The 21,662-nt window shown below is 50.4% G+C and overlaps 1 protein-coding gene across 1 annotated transcript in view; it reads left to right on the plus strand.

Annotated features, from left to right (window-relative positions):
• SRRM4 (serine/arginine repetitive matrix 4) overlaps positions 1-19,717 on the plus strand; it is a 39,195-nt gene extending 19,478 nt beyond the window's left edge. The window contains exons 4-13 of the mRNA XM_061465821.1: positions 4-78; positions 1,467-1,493; positions 2,152-2,202; positions 4,556-4,648; positions 5,630-5,792; positions 13,922-14,259; positions 15,782-15,976; positions 16,247-16,357; positions 17,914-18,048; positions 18,629-19,717. Of these exons, the coding sequence (XP_061321805.1) occupies positions 4-78; positions 1,467-1,493; positions 2,152-2,202; positions 4,556-4,648; positions 5,630-5,792; positions 13,922-14,259; positions 15,782-15,976; positions 16,247-16,357; positions 17,914-18,048; positions 18,629-18,896 (1,456 nt within the window). The 3' untranslated portion in view covers positions 18,897-19,717. The remainder of the gene's footprint in view (positions 1-3; positions 79-1,466; positions 1,494-2,151; positions 2,203-4,555; positions 4,649-5,629; positions 5,793-13,921; positions 14,260-15,781; positions 15,977-16,246; positions 16,358-17,913; positions 18,049-18,628) is intronic.
• The last annotated feature ends 1,945 nt before the right edge of the window (positions 19,718-21,662 follow it).

Raw genomic sequence — 21,662 nt, forward strand, 5'->3', positions numbered from 1 at the left:
CAGGTCTCCCTCCTACAGCCCCTCGCCTGTGAAGAAGAAGAAGAAGAAGAAGAGCTCCAAGAAGCGAAAAAGGAACAGGTATTTTGCCATTAGAAATGTAATTCCCGGTGCTGGCAGGGCTGCTGGGGGGGTTGGAAGCCCGTGGTGGCTGAGCCCAGTGCCCAGCAGCACTGAGAGGTACCAGCTCCTGGTCATGGCTGCCCGCAGGGGAGCTGACGCAGGAGGGGCAGCGATGGTGTCCCTGCAGGCGAGGAGGGCACAGAATGGGGTGCAAGTGCAGTGCAAAGGGTAAATGTGAGCCGTTGGGGTGCAGGGGAGGAGGGACAGGAGCCAAACCTGGCACCGGTCCCTTTCCTCTCTCCCTCAGCCTGCAGCAAGTGTTAGCATTTGGAGCAGGGAAAGACTTCCCAGTCTTCCCACCGCAGCCCTGGGTCACCGCCTCCACGTCCCCCTTCTGGAGGCTGCTTTTCATCTAAAGAACGTAGTTAAGTGTTCAAATTGCAAATATTTCACTGTTTTCCCTCAACTGTTGAAGCAGTGTCTGAAGGGAGCAGGGGGTGCCATCTCCCTGGAACGTTCATGTATTTGTAATGCGTTGAACCAAAGACAGAAGCTGGTAAAGATGGGTAACAGGGTATAAAGTTTAAAAGAACAGGGAGAAAAGAGAAAGAAGGATATGGAGCCCTTTAGAATACTCCCTAAATAAGGATTCTTCTGCTCATTTATGGATGCCGTCTCCTGATGGAAGCCTGGGGTCAGATGCTCTTTTGCTTTGAACCTTTAGTACCAGTTTATGCCCCTGCTAACCAAGGATCCTGCTAGCTGGTCTCAGAAGGCAGCATGATAAACCCCTAAGCATTAGTGACCAATGGAGGTTGTTTCCAGACACACGGAAGCACTTCACCTACAGATCCCAGCTCTCCTTGCTATAGGCAGCTTCACGGTGCCTCTAGACAGGACTTCAGGCTGTGTCTTCTGCAGGATGTTGTGCTCCAACATAGGAGCATGTCTTGCGTGCCCCAGGAGGCAAGGCAGGGGCATGGTGCTGGTTTGGCTGTGAGGATGCTCTGGAATGACACAGAAAGGATTCTTCCTTCGACTGCTACTTGGTCCTTCAGACAGAAAACCAGTGAATGACCTCACCTCTGCCCCCTCAGACTAAGTGCAGTGCAAGACTGGAGGCTGTAGCAGAGGAAAGAGGTCCACGAGGGCCAGGGGATGCATCTGATCTCTGAGGACCTGTTATCCTGAGGATCATATTCTCAGTTATCTGTAGGGTGCTGGTTGCTTCTCCCACATCAGCATTTCTCAGCTACCCCATTGCCTAAAGGAAAGCCACCCCAGCAGGTACATGGGGGTGGTCTCACAGTGCTCTCAATCTGATACTGGGCCTAAACACATTGTCTCTGATTCAAACCTCCAGTTTTGTGAGACCTGTATCCAATGTACGTGTTTGTGTCTTGCAGGTTATCCTCAAAAAAGAGAAGACACAGGTAAGAGCTGGTCAAGTGTGGGTGGTCCCATAGAAATACAAATTTAATGGTGTATCACGAGGCTGATGTTCACTACTTGGGGGCAGAAGACGCTTTTCTTGTGTGACTCCTGTGGAATCCCCTTTTCCCTGTGGGTCTGGAGCTACCCTCTCCCTATACAGCATTCCTTAGACCCCATAGGAACCAGGTCTCCAGCCCAACCTGTGCAGCCAAGCACATAACTGGAAAAGACCTTTTGTATAGCCAAGCCCCTGGCAACCTCATCCATGTTGTATACATCCTGCACCTTGACTCTTCATTTCTTTTCTGGTTTCATTTGCAAACAGTAAGGAATCCCCTAGCAGTGCCCATCTTTGAAACACTCGGGGTCAGTGGCTTTCCAGGTGTGTACTGGGAGAGCTCTTCTGATTCCAGTACATGTGTGCACAGTACCAAGAAGCCACCAAGGTGGCTGATCCCTTTGAAGATCCTTTCTGGCCAAGCCCACAGCCAGCTTTGTCAGCAGGCACTCAGAGACCCCCTGTGCTGTGGCAGAACCACTAATCCCTTTCATTTTTTATTGCATGCTCTTGGGCAGTGCAGCTGTAACACTGACGTCTGATTGTGCAGTTTCTATCAGAGCAGAAATCTCTGAATTAATTAGCCATTTCTTATCTAGTTCTTCAAGCCCTAAAAGTAAGAGAAAGGAAGAAAGAAAACACAAAAAACAGTAAGTAGTGATTCATGGAGTTCCTTACCCTGCCTGCACAGAGCTGTGACCCTAGGAAGTGCTTGATGTGGTGTGTCCCCTGGAGCTGCGCAGCCCTAAGCAACTCAGGATTATTTTGCAGCTAAACACAGCAGTTCTGGTTTTGCTGGAAAGGAAAAGGTTTGTAGAGGCTGGAGATCTTTCCCTCTCTTCTGTGCCATCTCATTCAGTACCTTTTCTGCGTTTCCCAAGGATGTACGGTGTCTTGTTCATCCAGTTCTGAGCAGAGTCCAGATTTCGGATGAGGGCAGCATGAGGGATGAGCTCAGCTCTGCAGAGCACAGTGCCACACAGCCTCCCAAGGGCCAGGCTGGCACGCTTGTGCTGAGAAAGGCTTAAGCTCCTCCTTGTTGGCAGCTTTTGGAGGTTGCAGTAGAGGCTACTCCTGATACACAGTACAACCAAATATTCCAAATGGGAGCAGAAGGCAATGGGGATTAGGGAAGAGAAGGGATTGTTTGGAGGTGATGGAGGTTGTAAAAAACCTGAGTTTGAGGATCCCATCTGCCCTAGTGTTAGCAGAGCACACCCCCTGTCCTATGGAGCTGTCAGTCAAGAGGTATGGAGTAAAACGGCTCCTCAGAGATGGAAGGAAGACCTGTAAGCCCTTTCCTTTTTTTCACCTCCTCTGTCTTCTCGTGGGAATTGCACTTTGCAGCTTCTCACCTGCTTTCGGAGCAAGGAAGCAGCTCTGGGGCTGAGCCCTGGGCATGAAGTCCCTGGTTAGCTTTGCTGAGACTTGGGATACCCTACTAGTGACAGAAACTGGGCTAGCAGATGGAAATCTGATGGTTGGTTTGGTATGAACACCTCCTGGTGCCACCAGTGTCACCCCAGTACATGCTGGGACTGATTGGGAGTGCATGGGGCACACATCATGTTGTGCTGCCTGCACAGGCCCTCTCTAATGCATGCAAGAGAGCCCATCTCCTTTTCTCTGTGATTTTTGTATGTTCAGTAGCACAGCCACAATTGCTCTTGGGGATTAAACTAGCCAAGGCAGTGTAGCCCTCATCTTCCAGCTCTCAAAGAGAGCTGAGTGACTCCTGGCTTCTCCAAACCTCCTTGTTGCTCCTGGTGTGGATAAGATAGCATCCTGTGAGCCATCTTGAGTCAGGATTTTTGTATAATCATGCTGCTTTGGCTTATCTGTGTATGTGCTGATCTAAATTACACAAGGCCAGGTTTTTTTTCTCCTAAAGAAAGGGAAAGCATTTAAAGTGGAGGGACTGATGCTGAAGGTGAAAAGTAAACATGGGGATTTTAACACAAGTCCACCATATGAGGGAGAGATGTTCAGTATTGCTGGTTTCATCCATATGGAAATGAGGAACAAGGATCCCCAAATATGAAGTTTTAAATATAATAATAGGGTGTGAAGAGCATCACAGATACGAGCCAGGTGGAGTTCAAGCAATTGCCCTGGAGGTTGCTCTGTTGTCTTAAAGGATACGCTGTTCTCAAGCAATTGCTTTGCTGAGTTTTATAGCAGCAAATGGCTAAATGCTGTCCAAGCAGGTTGTATTAGTGCTCAGTGACTATTAGTGCTCAGTGACAATAGTGTGGCCATGAAACCAGAGCGTTCCCACTGGCTAACCCACCGTTAGCTTTGCCTGCTGGCACAGCAATGCCAGCCTCAGCAGATGGCTACACTGCCACATGTGAAGTGACTGCTGCGGTGGGCAATGAGGAGAGGGAATGGGCTCAGGGTGACAGGTAGGGAGGCTGGGGAAGGCTGGCTGTTACTGAGTGTACTGTGTTATTTAGAGCCTGTCCTTCTGCATCTGCTCTTTAACAGGGAGCTTGCACTGCAGAGAGGGTTGGAGCAAGAACTGCAGGGACTGGAGCTTTGTGATGGGTTGGCCAAAGGGACAGTGCCCTGCCACTGAGGGTCAGCAGTGCGCAGGTCCCAGGCTGTTTCTGCCTGTCTTGGGGTAGGCTGCAGGATGAAAGGCAAGCAGATGAGTGAGCAGGCATATAGCTCCTTAAAGTCTTGAAACCAGAAAGGACTGGTGCTGTCTGCTGCACTCCTGCATGCTACTCCATAGATCTTCCCCCAGAAAGCTACAGAGCCAACCTAATAGCTTGCAGCTAAAGTGCTGCATAGATCTCTGTAAGATGACATGCCTTAATGTCAGTGTAGCTCTGAAGGCATGAAGAATTTCTCCTGCAGTGATGTCCTGTACAATCTCCTTGGCTTAAAACGTAGATCTCCTTTCTGATTTGAATGTTACTGACCTCAGCCTCCAGCTGCTGGATCTTGCACCCCCAAGTTTGCTGGCCTAATGGTGGTTTTCTTCTCTGCTTCTTCAAGCTCTCGTGGGCGCAGCCGGAAATCCCATCGCCACCGCCACTGCCACTCTCGCTCGGAGAGCTCCGACTCCCATTCCCCCAGCTGCCGAAGCAGGTAATGTCACCATTCCCTGAGCTGTGTCCTGTAATGCTTCCCAATGGGCTCAAGGACATGATTGCAACAGCCTCTGTGACCCATATACTCTCTACACAGAGCCTCATCCTACTCTGATAGCAGCTATGCTACATCACTGAGGGCTGAGCTTCTTGTGGTCTCAGCTATGGAAGGGTTTTGCCTTGAGGAGCAGTGGCTGCTGCTTTTTGGTTTGGCAGTCACTTCTAATCCTCATGGCTGATGATCAGCTCGTGACAGCTGATTCCAGCCTAGTCTTCCTTCCCCAGCCCAAGGGCTGTGTACTGCTGATGTCCCAAGAGATCCTTAAACAGTCTTAGCAATGGAAATGTATTTGCCCATGGCCATAGCCACCATCTTTGACCTGATTAAAATCTCCGTCCTGTGGATGACAGATGCATCCTGGGGCCAGCTAAGTGGATGCTGGTGTTAGACCCTGCATCACTGCAATAGCAAGTTACACAGTTTACACACATCATGTTTCATGTTTTCTGAAAGCACTTGAGCAAACCACCCCCCCTCTCCCACTTCACTCCTAGCTACTGGGAATTTGCTTCTGAAGAGCTGATGTTCAGTTGGGGGGAAGAATGCAATCGGTAATCAGAGGGGTGTTCATGCAAGAGCAGACAGAATGTGCCTTCTCTTAGAGGTGTATTACCATAGGGACATTCAAGGCTGTATGGAAGTATGGTTTGCCTTGAGCCATCATAAAATCATGAACTGGAGCTGAAACACAAGGCTGAGGTCCAAAGCCTGGATGCAAAATACTCTTTGTTTAAAAAAAAAAGTAGAAAAGCAAACCACTCCTTTTCTCTGCATCATAACTCCACAGAGCAGTCATGTGGAAAACCTTTCCCACACACAATGGCCTAGCACAGAGCTGCCAAGGCTTTGTATGGAGCTGGTAATGGGCACTACAGCAATACCAAGGAGTAACAGTTTGCCTGTTCATGTCTTCTGGAGGCACAGAGCCAGGTCTCGGGAGGAAAGGCGTAAAACACGGCGAAGACACTCCCGGCACCATTCCAAGATCACGGCAAAGCGAAGCTCCTCTGCAGAGGTTAAGGCCAGCCAAAAAGCCAGCCAAACCCTCCAGCTCTACAGCTTCCTGTCTCCTAAGGAAGTAGTAAGTATTACACACTGTGCTCCTCTGCTTGAACTAGGAACTTGCTGCAGGAATCTGGGCAAGAAATCTGATATGAAATTTTTATAACTCAATTACAGTGACGTTAGACAAAGTTGGTTTAAAACTATGACTTATTAATGGTGCTGTTCTCCAATGTATTTCAAGTCATTCCTTCCTTCAGCACTTTCCCACCAAAGGTGGGGCTGGAGAGGGGAAAAATTTGCAAAGGCTCTAGCCTATGAATAATGAATTGAGGACATTTAGCAAAAAAGAAACAAAAGAGTGGCCTGCAGCAACGATATTTTACAGGGAAGTGTTTGCTATGCAGTCTTTGCTCAGCTGGATGTGAACTTAATTCACTGGTCTTCGTGTCCAAAAGTTTACTCCTTCAGGGGAAGAAAGGGAATCAAACATATACATAAAAGAAACATCTATGTTTAATGAGTTGGTGATTATCGGCAAGGGGATATTTTCTGACTATCAGGATCCTTCTAGGATCACTGCTGCTCTGGACTGACAAGCCCAGGGGCTGAATTCGGAACTTAGGAGCAGCTCTCATCGATGCTAATGGGAACTGCACGTGCAGCTGAGGGTAAAATCAGGCTCAGTGCCTTGGGATGTTTTTCCATGTACATGGAAAGAGATGATAGATTTGAGGGAGGAAGAAACTGAAAGAAGTATTAGATACAGGCTGATATGCAGTCTTCCTTTTCCGTGGCATGTTTCCCATTTGTTCCCAGTTAGCTGCAAAGCAGAGATGTGATGCTCCTTGATTGTGGTGTTAGTATCCAATAGGCATTTTGGAGAGATAAATTGCTACACAGGATTCAAGGTAGTGCAGAATCTGGTACTTGTGTGGATGTGTAACATTAGAGGTGTCTTCAGTACAGAGTCCTCCAATCGCCAAAGTGATATATAAAGGGGAACTGATTTTCTCGTTTAGGCCCAGTCATCAACTTGAAATAGCTCAGCCACAGGCAGTTAGCTACATCAGATATGAGGTAGTGCCAGCAAGAGGAGAGACTTTATCTGCTCTCCCACACAGACAGTGCTCTGATCAAAATACACAGAGATTGTACGTGGGTACAGACAGGCACAAGCTGTCTCTCAACATTATAGATATGCATATTTGCTCTCGTTATAGACCTCTATTGTGCAGTGCACATGTGAGTCATTGCTTATAAAACCATATAAGGTAGAGTGAGTAGCAGAACCTGCACACCACACATCAACACATGCCCATGAAGAAAGAGTAACAAGGTATGAAGCTCTTATTGCCATGAGCCTGGGGTGTTGCCCTCTGTCAACTTGGGAAGGTAGGAATGACTTAAGAGCTCCTCCCAAAAACCAGCCAACCAAAGACTGCATCATGGCCCCAGGGTTTTTTTTTGGTTCAAGAGGCATATTTTATGTAACTGTTTTCAAGTCTAAGCCTGGTTTTTAATGAGTTGTAGGTTTTCTCTCTCTGAAGCCAGGCTCCTCGAGTCCTGTGAGGCTGACTACCAGCTGCTCTGTTCCCTGAGCAAGAATAAACTCTAATTTAAAACTGTAAAAGCTTTAAAATGAGCTCAACTCAGGCATGCTGCACCCCCCTTTCCACTTGCTTCACTGGGGTAAATGAGCACACAAGCCGCAGGGCAGGGAAAATCAGAGCTTTACAGTTAGAAATGCAGGGGATGGACAGAAATAAACGTTATCAGGCCCCTACTGCTTTCTTTCTAGTAAGGGTTAATAGCACAGGCAAATATTTAAATGACTAAAAGGCATCAGTACCTTTAATATGCGACCCATTAGTGTCCTTTTGTTCCCCAAAAGAAGTCAACCCTCTTGGGACATCATTCAAGCTCACATTTAAGCACTTATTTAAATTGAAGCCCCTGGTTAAGTGCTGCCCCTGAATTTTTTCTGTATAAGGTCATTAAATATCATGTACTCAAAACTGGCAAGGGAAAAATGGAATGGGAACTTGTAGTCTCATTTATTAATGCCTATACACAACTCTCTGATGCCTCTCCTTTTTGTGAGTTAAACAGTTCCTCTATAAATAAGCTTAGTCCTGTCAGGCTCGACTTTGAGAGCAGGCTGGATGTGTTAGAAATGAAAATGTGCTCTTGCAGAAAATGGTGATCGCATAGAAATAAATTACTGGGAAAGAAAAGGTTGTGTGAAAAAATCCAGAACTGGGAGTCAAAAATGCCATGTTTCAGTCCTCTGAGGGTTGGGGTGTCACATTCCCCTACCCTTCCCAGCCAAACCATCCTTACCTGGGGGGATGCATTGTCATGTATCCAAAGGAGAGGGGATTGTCTGGGGAGGATCCCAATGAAGAGACTCAGAGAGACAAGGCATAAAATCCCATGGGGTAATCTTATAGCACTTCCAAATCAAAGATTGTGCTTTTTAAGCCATTTTCTTTATTCCACATTCTTTTTCTTCTGAAAACTTGAAACATTTTGTAGTAAATTCTGCTATTCCTCCCCCAGTTTGTTTTCCTTCCTTTCTACTGGAACAGCCACAATTTCTAGCTAGGTCTACCTGTAATTTATAAGGGATAAAGCATATGAAATAATGCCCTAATGCCCTATCTATGCCTCTACCTTGCTGCTTCTTTCTCTTTTGCCTTTATGCATAAATTGGTGCATGCACACACACATGCAGAAACACCCCAAAGTTCCCTGCTGCTTTTCTTTTTGGCAATGAATTCCCAAGCTTCTCCTACTCATTCTCCCCTTAATCCCATGCAGCCACAATAGGCGCCTATTGAGAACAGGACTGCATGAGGGTCTGTGCCCCAGCATGTGGAGAAACTGGGTAACATACAGCATCTATTTTTGAACAGGATCCCCTTAACCTGCTGCAGGTGCTTTATTCTACACTGACACAGATGCATTTCATGCCAGTGTGCTTTCAGTCGAGCAGTGCAATAGAAATGCCTGCAGGGCATGAATCTAATTGCTTCTGTTGTACCTGATGAAGATAACTGCACGCTGCAGACACTTGCCTTGCCAGGTCCTTCACTTCCACTGAGACTCATTTACAATGTCACAAATTCACAGAGGCTCGAGCCAGATTTTCAGTGAGGCTCAGTGGGGCATGGGTGTTCCAAATGATGCTCGTGTGTCTGCAGAAAGGTAGGAGTGAGAAAATACTGGGATAGCAGGTGTAGGAGGGCTCAGGAAACCTTCTAGCAGACCTTCATATTGGCTTGCTGTTGCTCTAGCCTGTTCTGGTTTACATAGGAAAAGCTATCCTTTTAACTGGTAGGCAGCGTGTTTCTGTCAACAAAGAGGGCCCTTGAAGAGCAGAAAGGCAAAGCCTGCCATGAAAATGGAAGCTCTTCTCTCTTTTTCTTAACTCCCACCAGGGAACTGAGGTTACCTCTGGTGTGGGAAGTTTGCAGCTCAGCAGTGGGACACAGGTAGCCCAGCAGTGGGACACAGGTAGCCCAGCAGCCACTGATGGGCTGTGCTATACACCAGGTACCAAAGGAGGTGGGAAAGGCAAACCCTTGCTCCAAAGTAGTGCCAGCCTAGCTGAAGCCAAGGTGGAGACACCCTGTGTCACATAACACTGGCTGCACCTCAGCATGCTGAAAAGATCTTTGCAAAGGAACAGACCTTTGCCTGGCATTATTGGGAATTCAGCCCCAGCAATGGATCCAGGAGGCAGGCTGCTCAGCAGTGTTATCACCCAGCTCCACAGAACCCAAGCTCTGACCTTGCAGGGACAGTTCTGTCATTGCTTTCATGCTCCTGGACTTAGCTTAGCCCTTGTGGTACAAAAAGCCTCACCCTGAGCTCTCCATCTAGCCAAAAAGAAGGGTATTTTTCACTCAGTATTGCTCAATATAGCGGGATCTGTAGTTGTGTAGCCCTCAGCAGGTGCTGCTCCCTGCACCAGCAGCTCCTCAGCAGATGTCTGCTGAGCCCTTGCTGAGAACAAGGCTCACCAGGGTCATTGACACAAGTGTTTTATTCCTTTCATTATTGCAATGCACAGAGAAAAGAGCGAAGGGGAGACATTCTGCACCTCTGAAAAGGAAATTAACTCCACTTTGAAGTGAGTTGCAAGACAAGAATAAAAAGACCCAAGAAAGAACTCCTCCAAGCAGAAGTGAGGCTGTGCCACGCAGCTCTTTGATGGGTCTCAGCCCCCTTATGGCTGAGCAGATGTAGAGTCATCTCTCACCCCAGGGCTGTTTGCAGCACAGTAAATGGAGTTGTTCAGTTTAATTGGAAGATGAGTAGTGATTGTGTTTTTGTAACCTATTAGACTGCACTGCCTCTTGGTCTAGGATCACACTTACAGTCTGGTGTATGGGTGAGGGCCTTATTTCTGCTCCCCCTTCATCTTGATTAAATAATGATTTGAACCCGAAAAACTCCAATAAATGTATCTTGGGTTCCCTTGAGGGCAGCAGTAGCTCCCCTGCTGAAAGCTGGAGGAGGCAAAGTTCCCTGGGATTGTTTAATTACTTATTAGAGAGGTGGAAAAATGAACATGTTCACATAGAGAAAATGAGATTGTGAATGAGCAGAGTGTTTTAGGACACTCTAGAAAAACAAAAAGCCATTAGAATTCAGCTGAGCTCTGCAGTGTTTGTAGATGTCGCACAGTGCTTTCAGATGTGGGATTGTTTCCATCTCGGGTGGCTGGCATGCCTTTCAGAAGCTGTAAAATGGGACCAGAAGCAAAGCCAAGGTCATCAGGCGGGGAATTCACCCAAGCAGACAGGCAAGTTGAGCATCTCAAGGCTCGTCCTGGCTCTAGCCACACGACAGAAATCTCCCCCAGAGCCTGCAGGGAGTTACTGGCTACAGCCTTGTGCCCTGAGGTATGGGGGCTGGAAGTTGCTGTGTCCCCCCAGCACCTGCCGTGCCCCAGCCAGCTCCTCCAGGCCTCACACGGACTGTGGGCTCCCTATTTCACTGATACCCACACATTGTGGGTATCCCACAGGGTGCTGCTACCACCGATGTCGAGCTACAGGGAAGCTTGTTGATCCCCTGGTCACTTGACAGATTTTGTGATGTGCTGACAACAGTTGCTACTTTGAAGGTAGACTTCAGTGAAGGCAAAGCAGAATCCTTGAAAGCTGGTTTAGAAATGCTAAGAAACTGCAGAAGTAAAGCCCTTTTGGTTTAGACTGGGAGGAAGCAGAAACACATGTGTGTGGTACTGGGGTTGGTGTCCATCAGAGCAGCCCCATCCCACTCCAGTCCTTTCCTACCTCTGCAGCCAGGGAGTAGTTCACATGGTGGTTTTATGCCTGTGAATGGGAGGTGATCAAAAGATGGCTGTCTCTTGGGTTGGGTGCAGATCTAATGCAAACCATAACCCACCCATTAAAAAATATCTAGTGGCATGTTTTAAAGACAATCCTGTATCTTCTGGGGTGTGGCTGGGGACAGTGCAGTGGTTCAAAGCAAAGAGGTCATTTCTCTTAGGGCTCTGGATGTGGTGTCAGTGTTTCAGAAAGAATTGGTTAACAACATAACCAAATATCTCTCTTATGCTCCCTTGACACTGTAATTTCTACTGGAGTAAACAAGGACTGGCAGCGAAGTGCTAGAGCTGAGAAGTAAGGAGCACTACCAGATGAGGACTTTCAATGTGTGTCTCCATTCATTCCTGGCTGGGAACACTTGGGAGATGTTTCTGCTCTGTTGAGGGTTTCTGCTTTGAAGGTACAAGTTGGCTAGTGAAGAAGGATCACTTCAGTTCCCTTGTCTGCTGCTGGGGCTCCTGATGTCTCCAAGTTAGCACTAAGCATCAGTCAGAAGGTAGTATGGGGTGGGGATGGGGGAGTCTCCAGCTCCAGTATGGATCTGCTAGGATGAACCAGTTCCTATTCTGTTGTCCCTTATCCCAGAAGCAGTAATGCCTCTCTCCCTGGCAATATAGGAAGTATTTGGAGAACCTCCAGCTCCGGGCATTTTCAGAGTGTGAGGATGTTGTGGGCAGTTGTCACACCACAGACTGTGTGCTGGAAGCTGTTGTGTGTGTTGGTAGCTTTGCTCTGGTTTCAGTCACTGCTGGTTCAGCATCTGTGTCCAAGTCAGCAACCTTCACCCAAGGGACACAGATCAGATGCCACAGGCAGGATGTGAAGGCACCATCTGATGGGATGAAGGAGCTCCATGTAAAAGGTGACTGTAAAGGGTCTGTAATCCCTCTGTGGATAAGAAGGAACCCTGTCCTCGCACCAGCCAGTCCAGGGCTATACTCTCCAAAGGGGCTGGCCCTGGCACTGCTGTGTGACAAAGGACCCAGGTCTCTGCTCCCTGAGATATTACTAACATTGCAGTGTTGTTTTCTCAACTCGGAATACCCCAGGTTTGTGAAGGCAAAGCATTGCCCAGTTCCAAGTGTGGAGAGCATGGCACAGAGGGAAGGCATTTTATGCCCTAGAGCACAGTGTGAGCACACGTGCAGGTGTTTGAGGGAGTACAGCTAGTTGGGAACGTGTTGGAGGACTATTCCAAGCTGGGAGGACCAAATCTATGTGTCCACATGCTAAGGACCCTAGACCAAACCTCATGGATCAGAATGAGGGGAGCATCTGAGTGAAAGAGGAGGAGGCCACATGAGAGTGCAGATGTGCTGGGTCTGCATTTGGCCCTAAACCTCACCCCACTGCAAGGGCAGGGTGTTAGCACTAATATAGCCTCCCTCCCAGTGCTGGTACATTCCTGGACCAGCTCAGGTAAATGCCAATGGAGTTAAAACTGACCTGTAAAATACTCAAATGATGTAAATCCCTTTGGTGGTGCTCAGGGCCCCAGACAACAGCCCTGCCCAGGGCAGCCGATGGGGGTTTGGGGTCCTTGCTGACCCCATTGGGTTCAGCAACCACTGAAACCCAGCCAGAGTTTGGCTGAACCCCATGCAGAGGCTGGCAGGAGCAGGGCTGCATCCCCTTCCCCATAGGGCTCCACTGCAGCACAGGGGGGAATATTTTTCCTTCTCTATTTCTCTACTTCTTCCCTCACTTGAGTTCCCTTTGTCACTCCATGAAACCCAGGGGGATTTAGCGCAAGGTGCGACCACAAGCACTCAGCCTCCAGGAACGGGCTGAACTGCCTGATTTAAAGCAGAAGGAAACAAAACTGAATAATGAGGGAGACCAGCAAGCAGCCCCAAAGCAGTGGTGCCATTTGCATAGAGCAGGCGAGCAATCAGTTGGCAGTGTGGATTGAAGAGAGGGGTTATGTTTTTTTCATGTCATTTGAGACTCTAATGATGGACTTATGTTGCCCGCTCTTCCTTTTTTCTTACACCTTACCTACTAAAGGAGGAGTTCTTGATGGGTAAGTGGATGCTATCCGCAAGACACCAGGGAATGTATGAGAGGTCACTTGAGCGCATTAGCTATATCTTCTTCAGGGGGTAAAAAAGCACACAAAGAAGTATCTGTATACCTTTAATTTCCAGAGGGATTTTTCTTTTTCCCTCCCCCTTTTTTCTTTTTTTATTTTTTCTCTTTTTTTTCTTTATTTTATTTCCAAACGAGAACTTGTTCATTTGCCAGTTTTTCCTTTGTACAGAAGCCCTTGGTTTGATTTGATTTTTTTTTTCTTTGCTTACTGTAGTGCCATCCATTCAGCCTCTTTATTAAGGAAGCTTAAAAAATTCACCCCTTTAAGATTTTGTTTCATTTTTGTTTTCTTCCCAAGGATTATGTAGGGGTTTTTATATGTATATACACATTTACTCATTTATTTTTTTTCCACCTCCCCTCTTTTAAGGTTAAATAAGGGCTTTGTCCTCTTTTTGATTTAGTTACTTTGGTTCTTTGGTTGCCCGTTTACTTTGCTGAACTCTTTTTGTTTAACATGAATCGCATGCTGATACTCTTTGCATGATCTCTAAATCTTCCCGTTATCATAGCAGGGGGAAAAGAAGTTTCTTCTTACTGTGGTTTTCTTTCAGGGATATGTGCTTTTGTTTTCTTCTTCTCTTTCTTTTTCTTTCTTTCTCTCTTACTTTCTTTCCTTTTGTTTCAGTGCATCATGATGGTAAAATTTCTGGGTTTATTAAAAAAAAAAAAGGCAAAATAAAACCAGAAACACCCCCACCCCCCCCTCCAAACCCGTTCAAACAATGCCAAATGGCTTTTTTGCTTTCAGATCTCTCAGTCAGGGTCTTCTGCTGACCTCTTTACCAAAACAGACAGCCCGCCTGGCAACCTAGCCAGCCACAATGGAGAGTATCATGAATATGACTCAGGAAACGATACTTCCTCCCCTCCCTCCACTCAAACGAGCTCATCCAGGTCAAAGGACAGCCAGGAGAAAAGAAGTCTAGTCCATGATGGCTTTGGCCATGCCTTCTCGTCCGGGAAGCCCAAACTGGCCAACAGCGATAACAGCTCTGATTCAGGAAATTCCTTCACCAGTTGCTTTTCCCAGACCAAGGGAACAGCTTTGGAAAATCTGTCTCCAGATGCCCAGGGACAAGACCGAAGGTCAGTGATTACCAGTAGCTGCTGCTGGCAGCCACATACCTGGTACGTTGTTGCTCTGTATCTCCTGCCTGCTCGCCAGTTGCAGTGGTGAGCTGGCAGGGAGGGGTTTGTGGTCTGGAGGCAGTGAGATGTAGATGAGACCCACGGTCTTGCCAGTCTGGAGGCCAGAACCCAGCATTAATCGATGGTGTAGCCTGAGGAGGAAGATGAAAACCCAGCCATCACAGCCCCGGGCATTGCTTGTGCTAGCTCTTCTGGTATCAATATGGTTAACAGAGGGTTTGGCCCTGGATTGAGCTGTGTCCTGAACACGTCCCTGCTCAGCTGGGCATGACCATGGCAAAGAAGAGAGTCACTGGTCCTTCTGGGCAAAGTCTGAGGGGTGCATCAAGGGGTTGCTGTGCTAACTTTCCCCATCTGCTGACTGTGAGGAAGGGAATTGGGGCTCATTTTCACTAAAACCATTCTGGGCTGTTCTTTCACCTCTCCAATGAGCCAGATCCAGCCTGCCCCTTCCCAGTCCATTCCTGGGTGACAAGACAGCATCTCCTGCAGCTGGGGAGCACAGGGAAGGGCAAGTGCCTGGGTGGCTGCAGGATAACACAGCAGCAGCTCTGTGCGCTGGGGATAAGGGGCATCAAGGCTGGGGACAGCAAATCAAACCATGACCCAGTGCTGCAGGATCATCAGGAGAGGGGAGTGGATACCAGCCTCCATCACCACCTCCCATTCCTGGGAGTTTGCCCAGTGATGTAGGGGATGAAGGCACTGAAGTGCAGTGGTTGGTACCCAAGGCTATGAGCAGGCAGTGGTGTTAGAGAGCTCTTCCAGCTCAAGCCCTCGGCTCTTTAAGGCTGAAAGTTAGGCCCGGGATGTGGTCTAGGGGTGGGAGCATTGAATGAGAGAGGAGAGGGAGCCAGGGAATTGGTGTTAGGAAGAACAAGCCCTCGGTTTGCAGTCAGAGGGTACCATTTTAGGGCTGTGTGTGCTGTTCACATTGTGACTCCAGTGGGATAACTCTGCCTTCACATGGGTGCAGCTGGGATTGCAGCTGGCCCTGGCTGCCTCGGAGCTGACCTGCTCTTCTGCTGGGCTCTAACCCAGGGCGCTCCTGGAAGCCGAGGAATTCACACAGCCCTGCTCCTGCTGCTCCACAGCCAGGCTGGAGCACAGGCCCTTGCCCTCCCATGCTCTGGCTTTCCCTTGCTCCCGCACTTCTCACCTCCTCACTCGCTGCCCTGACCCAGGCTCTGGCAACCAGACAGCTCTGATGTGTTGGGCATGGGACAGAAGAGCTGCCTCTCACACCACCTGAGAGCTCTTCCCCGGCACAGCCTGGAGGGTGAGCTCTTGAGCTCTGACCCACAGGGCCTCCTGCAGCAGCAGCCTGGAGAGCCAAGAGGTCTTTTTTATCCCCAGCTGTGGAAAGGGAGGACGGGAGTAGCGGTTGGCCGGAGCATGATGCTCCCCTCAGCCAGGGACCAGCCCCAGCTTCAACGCCTGTCCAAATATATGTCCACAGAGGGTGCCTGTCCTTATGTCTCAGCTGCTCAGAGGACAAGAAGCGAGATTTCCCCCCGTCCCCAAGCCGCAGCTCCCGCAGCGAGTCCTACACCAGCACGGGCAGGTCTTCCCCTGGCTCCAGCCGCTCCCGCTCCTCACACCACAAGGCCTCTCCCAGGTACTCCCGAAGCAGGTCCCGTTCTTCAGGAAAGAGGTAAGGCCTCTAAACGGCTGCCCCTGTGACCCTGGGCAATGTCTAACTCTTGCAGCCTGGCAGGCTCCTTGCAGGGGAGGTGTAAGAGTTCGGGGGGTACCTACTTCATCCCACATGGCTTGGGGTGACCTGGCCACACAGAGCTGAGCTAGAGCCCTGAAATATGGGGCACCTCCTTCCCCCAGCCCCATGAAACCCAGATTTGGAGGAGCCTTGACCACCTCCCCCTCCAGCATTTTTAACTCTTGAATGGTTCTTGCCTGTCCCCAGGTCTTCTTCACGTTCCCCCAGCTACTCCTCCAAATCCTGCAAAAAAAGTCCTGGGAGCAGGAGTTCAAGGCCTCGTCGGAGCCCCAGTTACTCCCGCTACAGCCGTAGCAGGTACAGCTGTCTCCTCGTGTGGTATCTGCTGCCTCATCCTTTCCCACTGCTCCTTCCCTTGCTGGGACTCCAGCACACTTGCTGTCTCCTGCCAGGCCCAAACTGCTCCCTCAGCTTCCTCACTGGGTGCTTTAGTCCTCAGCACTTGGGGTCAGAGGGAGCAGGGGGACGTGGAGTAAGGATTATGGCTGCACGTCATGTTGGCCCTCAGTCCAGTGGGAATTTCTCACCGTTTATTGCCCCAGGGCTGGTGCTGGTTGCAAAGGGAAGAGCCCAGAGATGAGCCTTTCACTTCCTATGGGGAAAAGTGGATTTCCTATAGCCCTGTGCTGGTTTGGGGGGCTTTCACACAGCACTTTTGGAGCTAGGCGAGGTTGCTGGGAAAGAGACGTGGTTTACCCCTGGCTTTGGACCATCGTGGTACCTCACACTCGGAGCGTGTGGCAGGTGAAGTGGCTGTTCCTCTGCTCCGAGCATTTGCAGCCAAGAGTGCACAGATGGCTGCCTGCTGGTGTTTGCCAGAGCATCATCAAAGTGGGAGATGCCTCACAGGAGAGCCTAGGGACTGCCCCTCTCTATCATGCTGGTGTAAATGGTGGGCAGAGGATTAGGCTCCAGTTGGGTCTGCCCACACCTTTCATCACCAGAGGAGCTCATGCTGGCCAGCAGCCCCTGCAGCAGAGCTGCAGCCCTTGTCAGAGAGGGATCTTAGTCACAGCTCTGCCAAAGAGTTGTCAGGCCCTGTGAAGTGCCCCTGCTGTGTGTGGAGATGTCAGGTACCCTCATGCTGGCACTCACACAGCCTTGCAGAGGAAAACCCAGTCCAGGCAACTGAAAACGCACATCCCACAAGCTCAGCCCTAGAGATGCCTTTGGGCAGGTTTGTCTGGTAACATCTCTGCCGCTGTGAACATTTTGCACCCTTAAATGTTATGTTGCCAGGGTCTGGTTGTTGCAGGCTCTGACAATCCCTGCCGTGGTGTCACAGAACACATCCTGCGTGCTGGGATCAGGCCCTTGACCTGTAACAGCGCTTTGCAGATGGCATTGAGCAGGATATATGAAGTCAGCTCCACTCCACAGAAGGGCCTGTGCTGACGTGTGTGGGGAATTTAACAAAAGAGAAAACCATAGCAACACTGGCACTCCTCCTGGAGAGCAGGGCAGAGCTGCACAGCCCTGCAGGGATACTGGGGCCCTCTGCTCACGTGGGGCCTGCTGCCAGGGCTGTTCTGGCCTGCTTCTGCTGCATAGCCGGCAAGGGCTGGTTTGGTAGAGCTAAATACAGCGTGCATACACACACACAGGTATGTGGAAGTCATCTTAGCCTGGCAGTGCAAGGCCACCCTGCTGAAACCCCCCGATATGATTACTGCTCACGTCCATTGTGCTCAGTGTCTCCGTGTCCAGCTGAACGAATGAGCACAGGGCTGATTCTACCAGAGCACTTTGCTTTAGCGCTGAGTGTCCTCTGCTCACCTGTGCCTTCGTGGGTCATTGCCCCAATCCCCACCCAAAACCCCAGCAGTGACAGTTTCAATGTGTGCCTTCCCCAGAGAGCGCGAGCACAAGTACAGCTCCAGTGACAAGGAGTCACACCGGGAGCGGGACCGGCAGCGCCGCTCCTATTCACCCCTGAGGAAGCGGAGGAGAGACTCTCCCAGCCACCTCGAAGCTCGGCGCATCACTAGGTAAGGGGATGCAGCCCCATCGCTTGAAGACAAGCTCAGCCAGCACTCCTCAGGGACATACATGTGTGTGTGCTCTCTTTGGGTCCCAGCCCTTGGTTTCTCCAGGAGGAGACTGGTTTCCCTTGGCCTGATCAGGTCCTGCTGCCCCTCCTAGAGGCTGGGGATTTCCAGCTAGAGGCAGAGGGAGGATGGAGGGTCTCATTTACAACAGATGAAGTCAGAGCAGGGGCTCCCCCATCATGTGCCATGAGCATCCTCCTCCAAAGTTTTTTGTTTCACCCTCTGCTGTGGTAGATGTTCCACGCTATACAGTGTCAAATACTGAATCCAGCCTTCCCACTGAGGGCTCTCTGGGACAACATCAAGCAGAGTTCAACCTCAGACTTGGTGCTTGGGACATTCCCAAGGGTCATGGGGGTGTGTGGTTTGTATCCCAAGGCCTGTCAGCTAACTGATCGGCTTTATTTCTTCTAAACACACATTCTGGGGGAGTGTTTTACAGAATAAGCAGTGCTTTTTGGAGGCTTTAGCAGTGAATCCATCCTTGTGCTGCTGGTAACCCGCATCTCTGTCCCCACAGCGCCCGCAAGCGCCCCATCCCCTACTACCGGCCCAGCCCCTCCTCCTCCAGCAGCGCCGGCAGCTACTCCTCCTCGTACAGCAGCTTTAGCCGCTCCCCGAGTCAGAGCCGGAGCTACTCCAGCTATCGGACGAGCCGGAGCCGAAGCTGGAGCAGCAGCAGCAGCACGGAGGGCAGGAGCCGCAGCCGGAGTTCGGGCCCCAGGAGCAGCCGCAGCAGGAGCAGGAGCTATGACTCAGGAGGCAGTTCCGACAGCCTGCGTCGGTAGGGAGTGCCGCGGACGGCTCCCAGGGCTGGCGTCACCTCCGAATTCCTGGCATTCTCCGCTTCCTTCCCACCTACCTGGCCATCGATAGCAATCATCCCGGTACCGATGTGGGAGCAGTGCCGGGTCCCCCTTCCCCGGTTTGGAGCAAGAGCCCTCGTGCGCCCAGTGCAGCCCCTTCACCGCCTCATGGAGTGAGTGGATCAGTCCCAGCTCCCCAAGCCAGGGCTGGAAGAAGGGTTGGTGCTTTACAGAGGGTCTGTCACAGCAGACCTGCTCCATCTTCCCCATCGCTGCCGCTCTCCAATGCGCTACCAGCTGGTCCAAAGGAAAGAATTCTGCCTCTTGCTCTTCTGCCAAGCCAGCAACCAGTGAATGATTTTCTGCTGGAGGGAGAAGCCCAGATAGGGATGGATTTGCTGGGAAGCTTTGGTGATGGGTGGGAGTGATTTGTCCCCACCAAGGCAAGTATCAGGTCCCGTGGGTCTCTCCTCCAGAGTTTCTGCCCATTCTGCAGCAGGCCTCTTCCATGAGAAAATACATATTTATTGCTGGTCAGCCAGCCCCTGCTATAAATAGGCTAGAAACCCTCCTGGCATAATTCCTGGGGGAAAAAAAGGCTGTTCCTTCTCTTCCTCCTGCTGCTTTCTACCAGGTGTGCATCATCTTTGGCAGGGTTGTTTCACCCCCACCCCACCACTGTGACTTGCTTGCGAGCTGCTGAGGTCTGAAGCAGAACGGGGCCAGTGGGGTACAAGAGAGAGGAATGGTGGTGCCAGGCTGTGCTCCGAGGGTCAGCGCCGTGGGGTTCCCTTCTCAGAGAAATCCTCTTGCAGTTTGGGATGAGCTTTTTCTAAAGGGAGGGCAGTGCTGGTGGGACTGCAAGATCTGCAGTGGGGTGCAGTGAGAGCACACAGGGACCCCCATTCCCCTTCCTTGTAACAGGCAGCGATTTTAAGCAGTGCCAGGAAGATTTCAGGAGATTGTTTCTCCTCAGGGTCCACTGAGGCAGGCCTAGAAGATGCACTGGCCCCAGTTTGTTGCTGGGATGAGGGAGCAGAGCAGGGGGGAAACAAAGGGCTGCCCACCAATTGCCTGGAATTCCAAGGAGCTGCAAGCAGCAGGAGGGCCCTGCCTGCTCGGGCAGCCCTGGGCCCTGGGGTTTTGTCTCCCTGCCAGCCCAGCTCCTGCGCAATTCCTGTGTTTTGCAGGGTAACAAAAGGCTTCTCCCAGCCCAGGCTGAGCTGGTGCTCAGGAGGATTTCTCTTACAACACCTGGGTGCTTAGAGACGTTAATTTGGGCTTAAGGCATCCCTCCCTGCCTTTTTCCATCCCCTCCCCTTCCATCCTGCGTGATCATTAACAAGTTTGGGCTCCATGAGTCAAGGAGGTGTGTCACTCAAGTGTCACAGCAAAGGGCTAAGGGGAGGAGGAGAGGGGGCAGAAAGAAATGCAACATCCCCCCCCCCCCAGCTACAGTTACCACAGTCCCCCCAGCAGGTAGAGGGGCAAAGCTGCAAGTGGAGGAAGGCCAAGCGCCGCGTGGTGTTCTGGTGGAGCTGGATGGTCCTTAGCAAGCACATGAACCTGTTACCTGTTGGAAAGGACAACAGGGTGGGGTGTATTCCCACCTGAGAGGTACAAAACACAAAGGTCCCCCTTGTCCTTTGCCTTCAAACCCCAAACCCTCCCCCTTTTCCCAGCCCCTCATCCTCTGCCTGGGTAATGCAGGTAACTGGAGGATGAGGGTGGCTGAGGCAGAGCTGGGCACTGCTCAGTGGCTTGCTGGGGCCGTGTGCTTCTGCTTTGTAGGACACATAGAGAAAAGCTTTGCTGGTGAGGCTGAGCAATCGCTCCAGGGCTTTGGATGAGGGATCAGAGATGGGGTGTTCTTGCGGTGGGGTGCCACAGCCTTCCATCCTGTGCTGCCCTTGACAGCAGCCCCTTGGCCATCTTCTGCAGTGGACTCCCCCCTTGTAAAGGGCTGAAATCTCATACTTCTTCCCCAAAGAGTCTCTCCCAGTGTGACACTGAGCACCCTGCCCTTCTGCTCCTGGGGAAGATCCAAAGGCAGCGATGGGAGCCCAAACCACAGATCCACCAGTGTTCCAAGAGTATCCTCATCCCTCCTAAAGCATATGGAAGGAAGCAACAAGCCAGGAGGTCAGAAACTAGGACAGAAGAGAAGAGGGGCTTTGTGCCACTGGTGTAAATACCAAACACAACTGACTGGGGACAGGTGATCAAAGCACCACATCAGGGCCAGCAGCACCCACCGCCCGTGGGACAGATGACTCCAAGGGTTGTGTGGGGCTGACAGCAGCTCTCGTTCCCATCCAGCTGATCCATGCTTTAAGGGCTGCCTCTGCTTGCGTGGTCCATGGCAGATAAAGATTCCTGGGGTTTCCTCATGTTGGAGTAAACCTCTGAAGTTATTTATTTATTTATTTATTGTTGTGATTCTGTGTTTAATCGTATGTCAGAATGGATGCAGGTGCTCCCTGGTACCAGTATTTATTTATTCCTATTTGTTTTGAAGCAGTAAGTTATTTTGGGATCTGTTTGTTTGTTTGAATGTATCCATGCCACTGGTCTCATGTAAAGGTTTACAGCCCTGGCCCCTCTTGGTGAGGAGTGACGGTCACTGCTGCTGCCAACACATCCCTTTGGCTGCGCTCTCTGGAGCAGGGTGGAGAGGCAGCGGGACACAGGGCAGAGCTGTTGGTGTGTTCTCATGGTAAAATCCAGGGTTTCTCAGTCGATTTGTGA

Source organism: Pezoporus flaviventris, unplaced genomic scaffold (assembly GCF_033815535.1).
Source record: "Pezoporus flaviventris isolate CSIRO_AGI_PZ_B2104156 unplaced genomic scaffold, CSIRO_AGI_Pfla_v1 ptg000041l, whole genome shotgun sequence".
Lineage (NCBI taxonomy): Eukaryota > Metazoa > Chordata > Aves > Psittaciformes > Psittacidae > Pezoporus > Pezoporus flaviventris.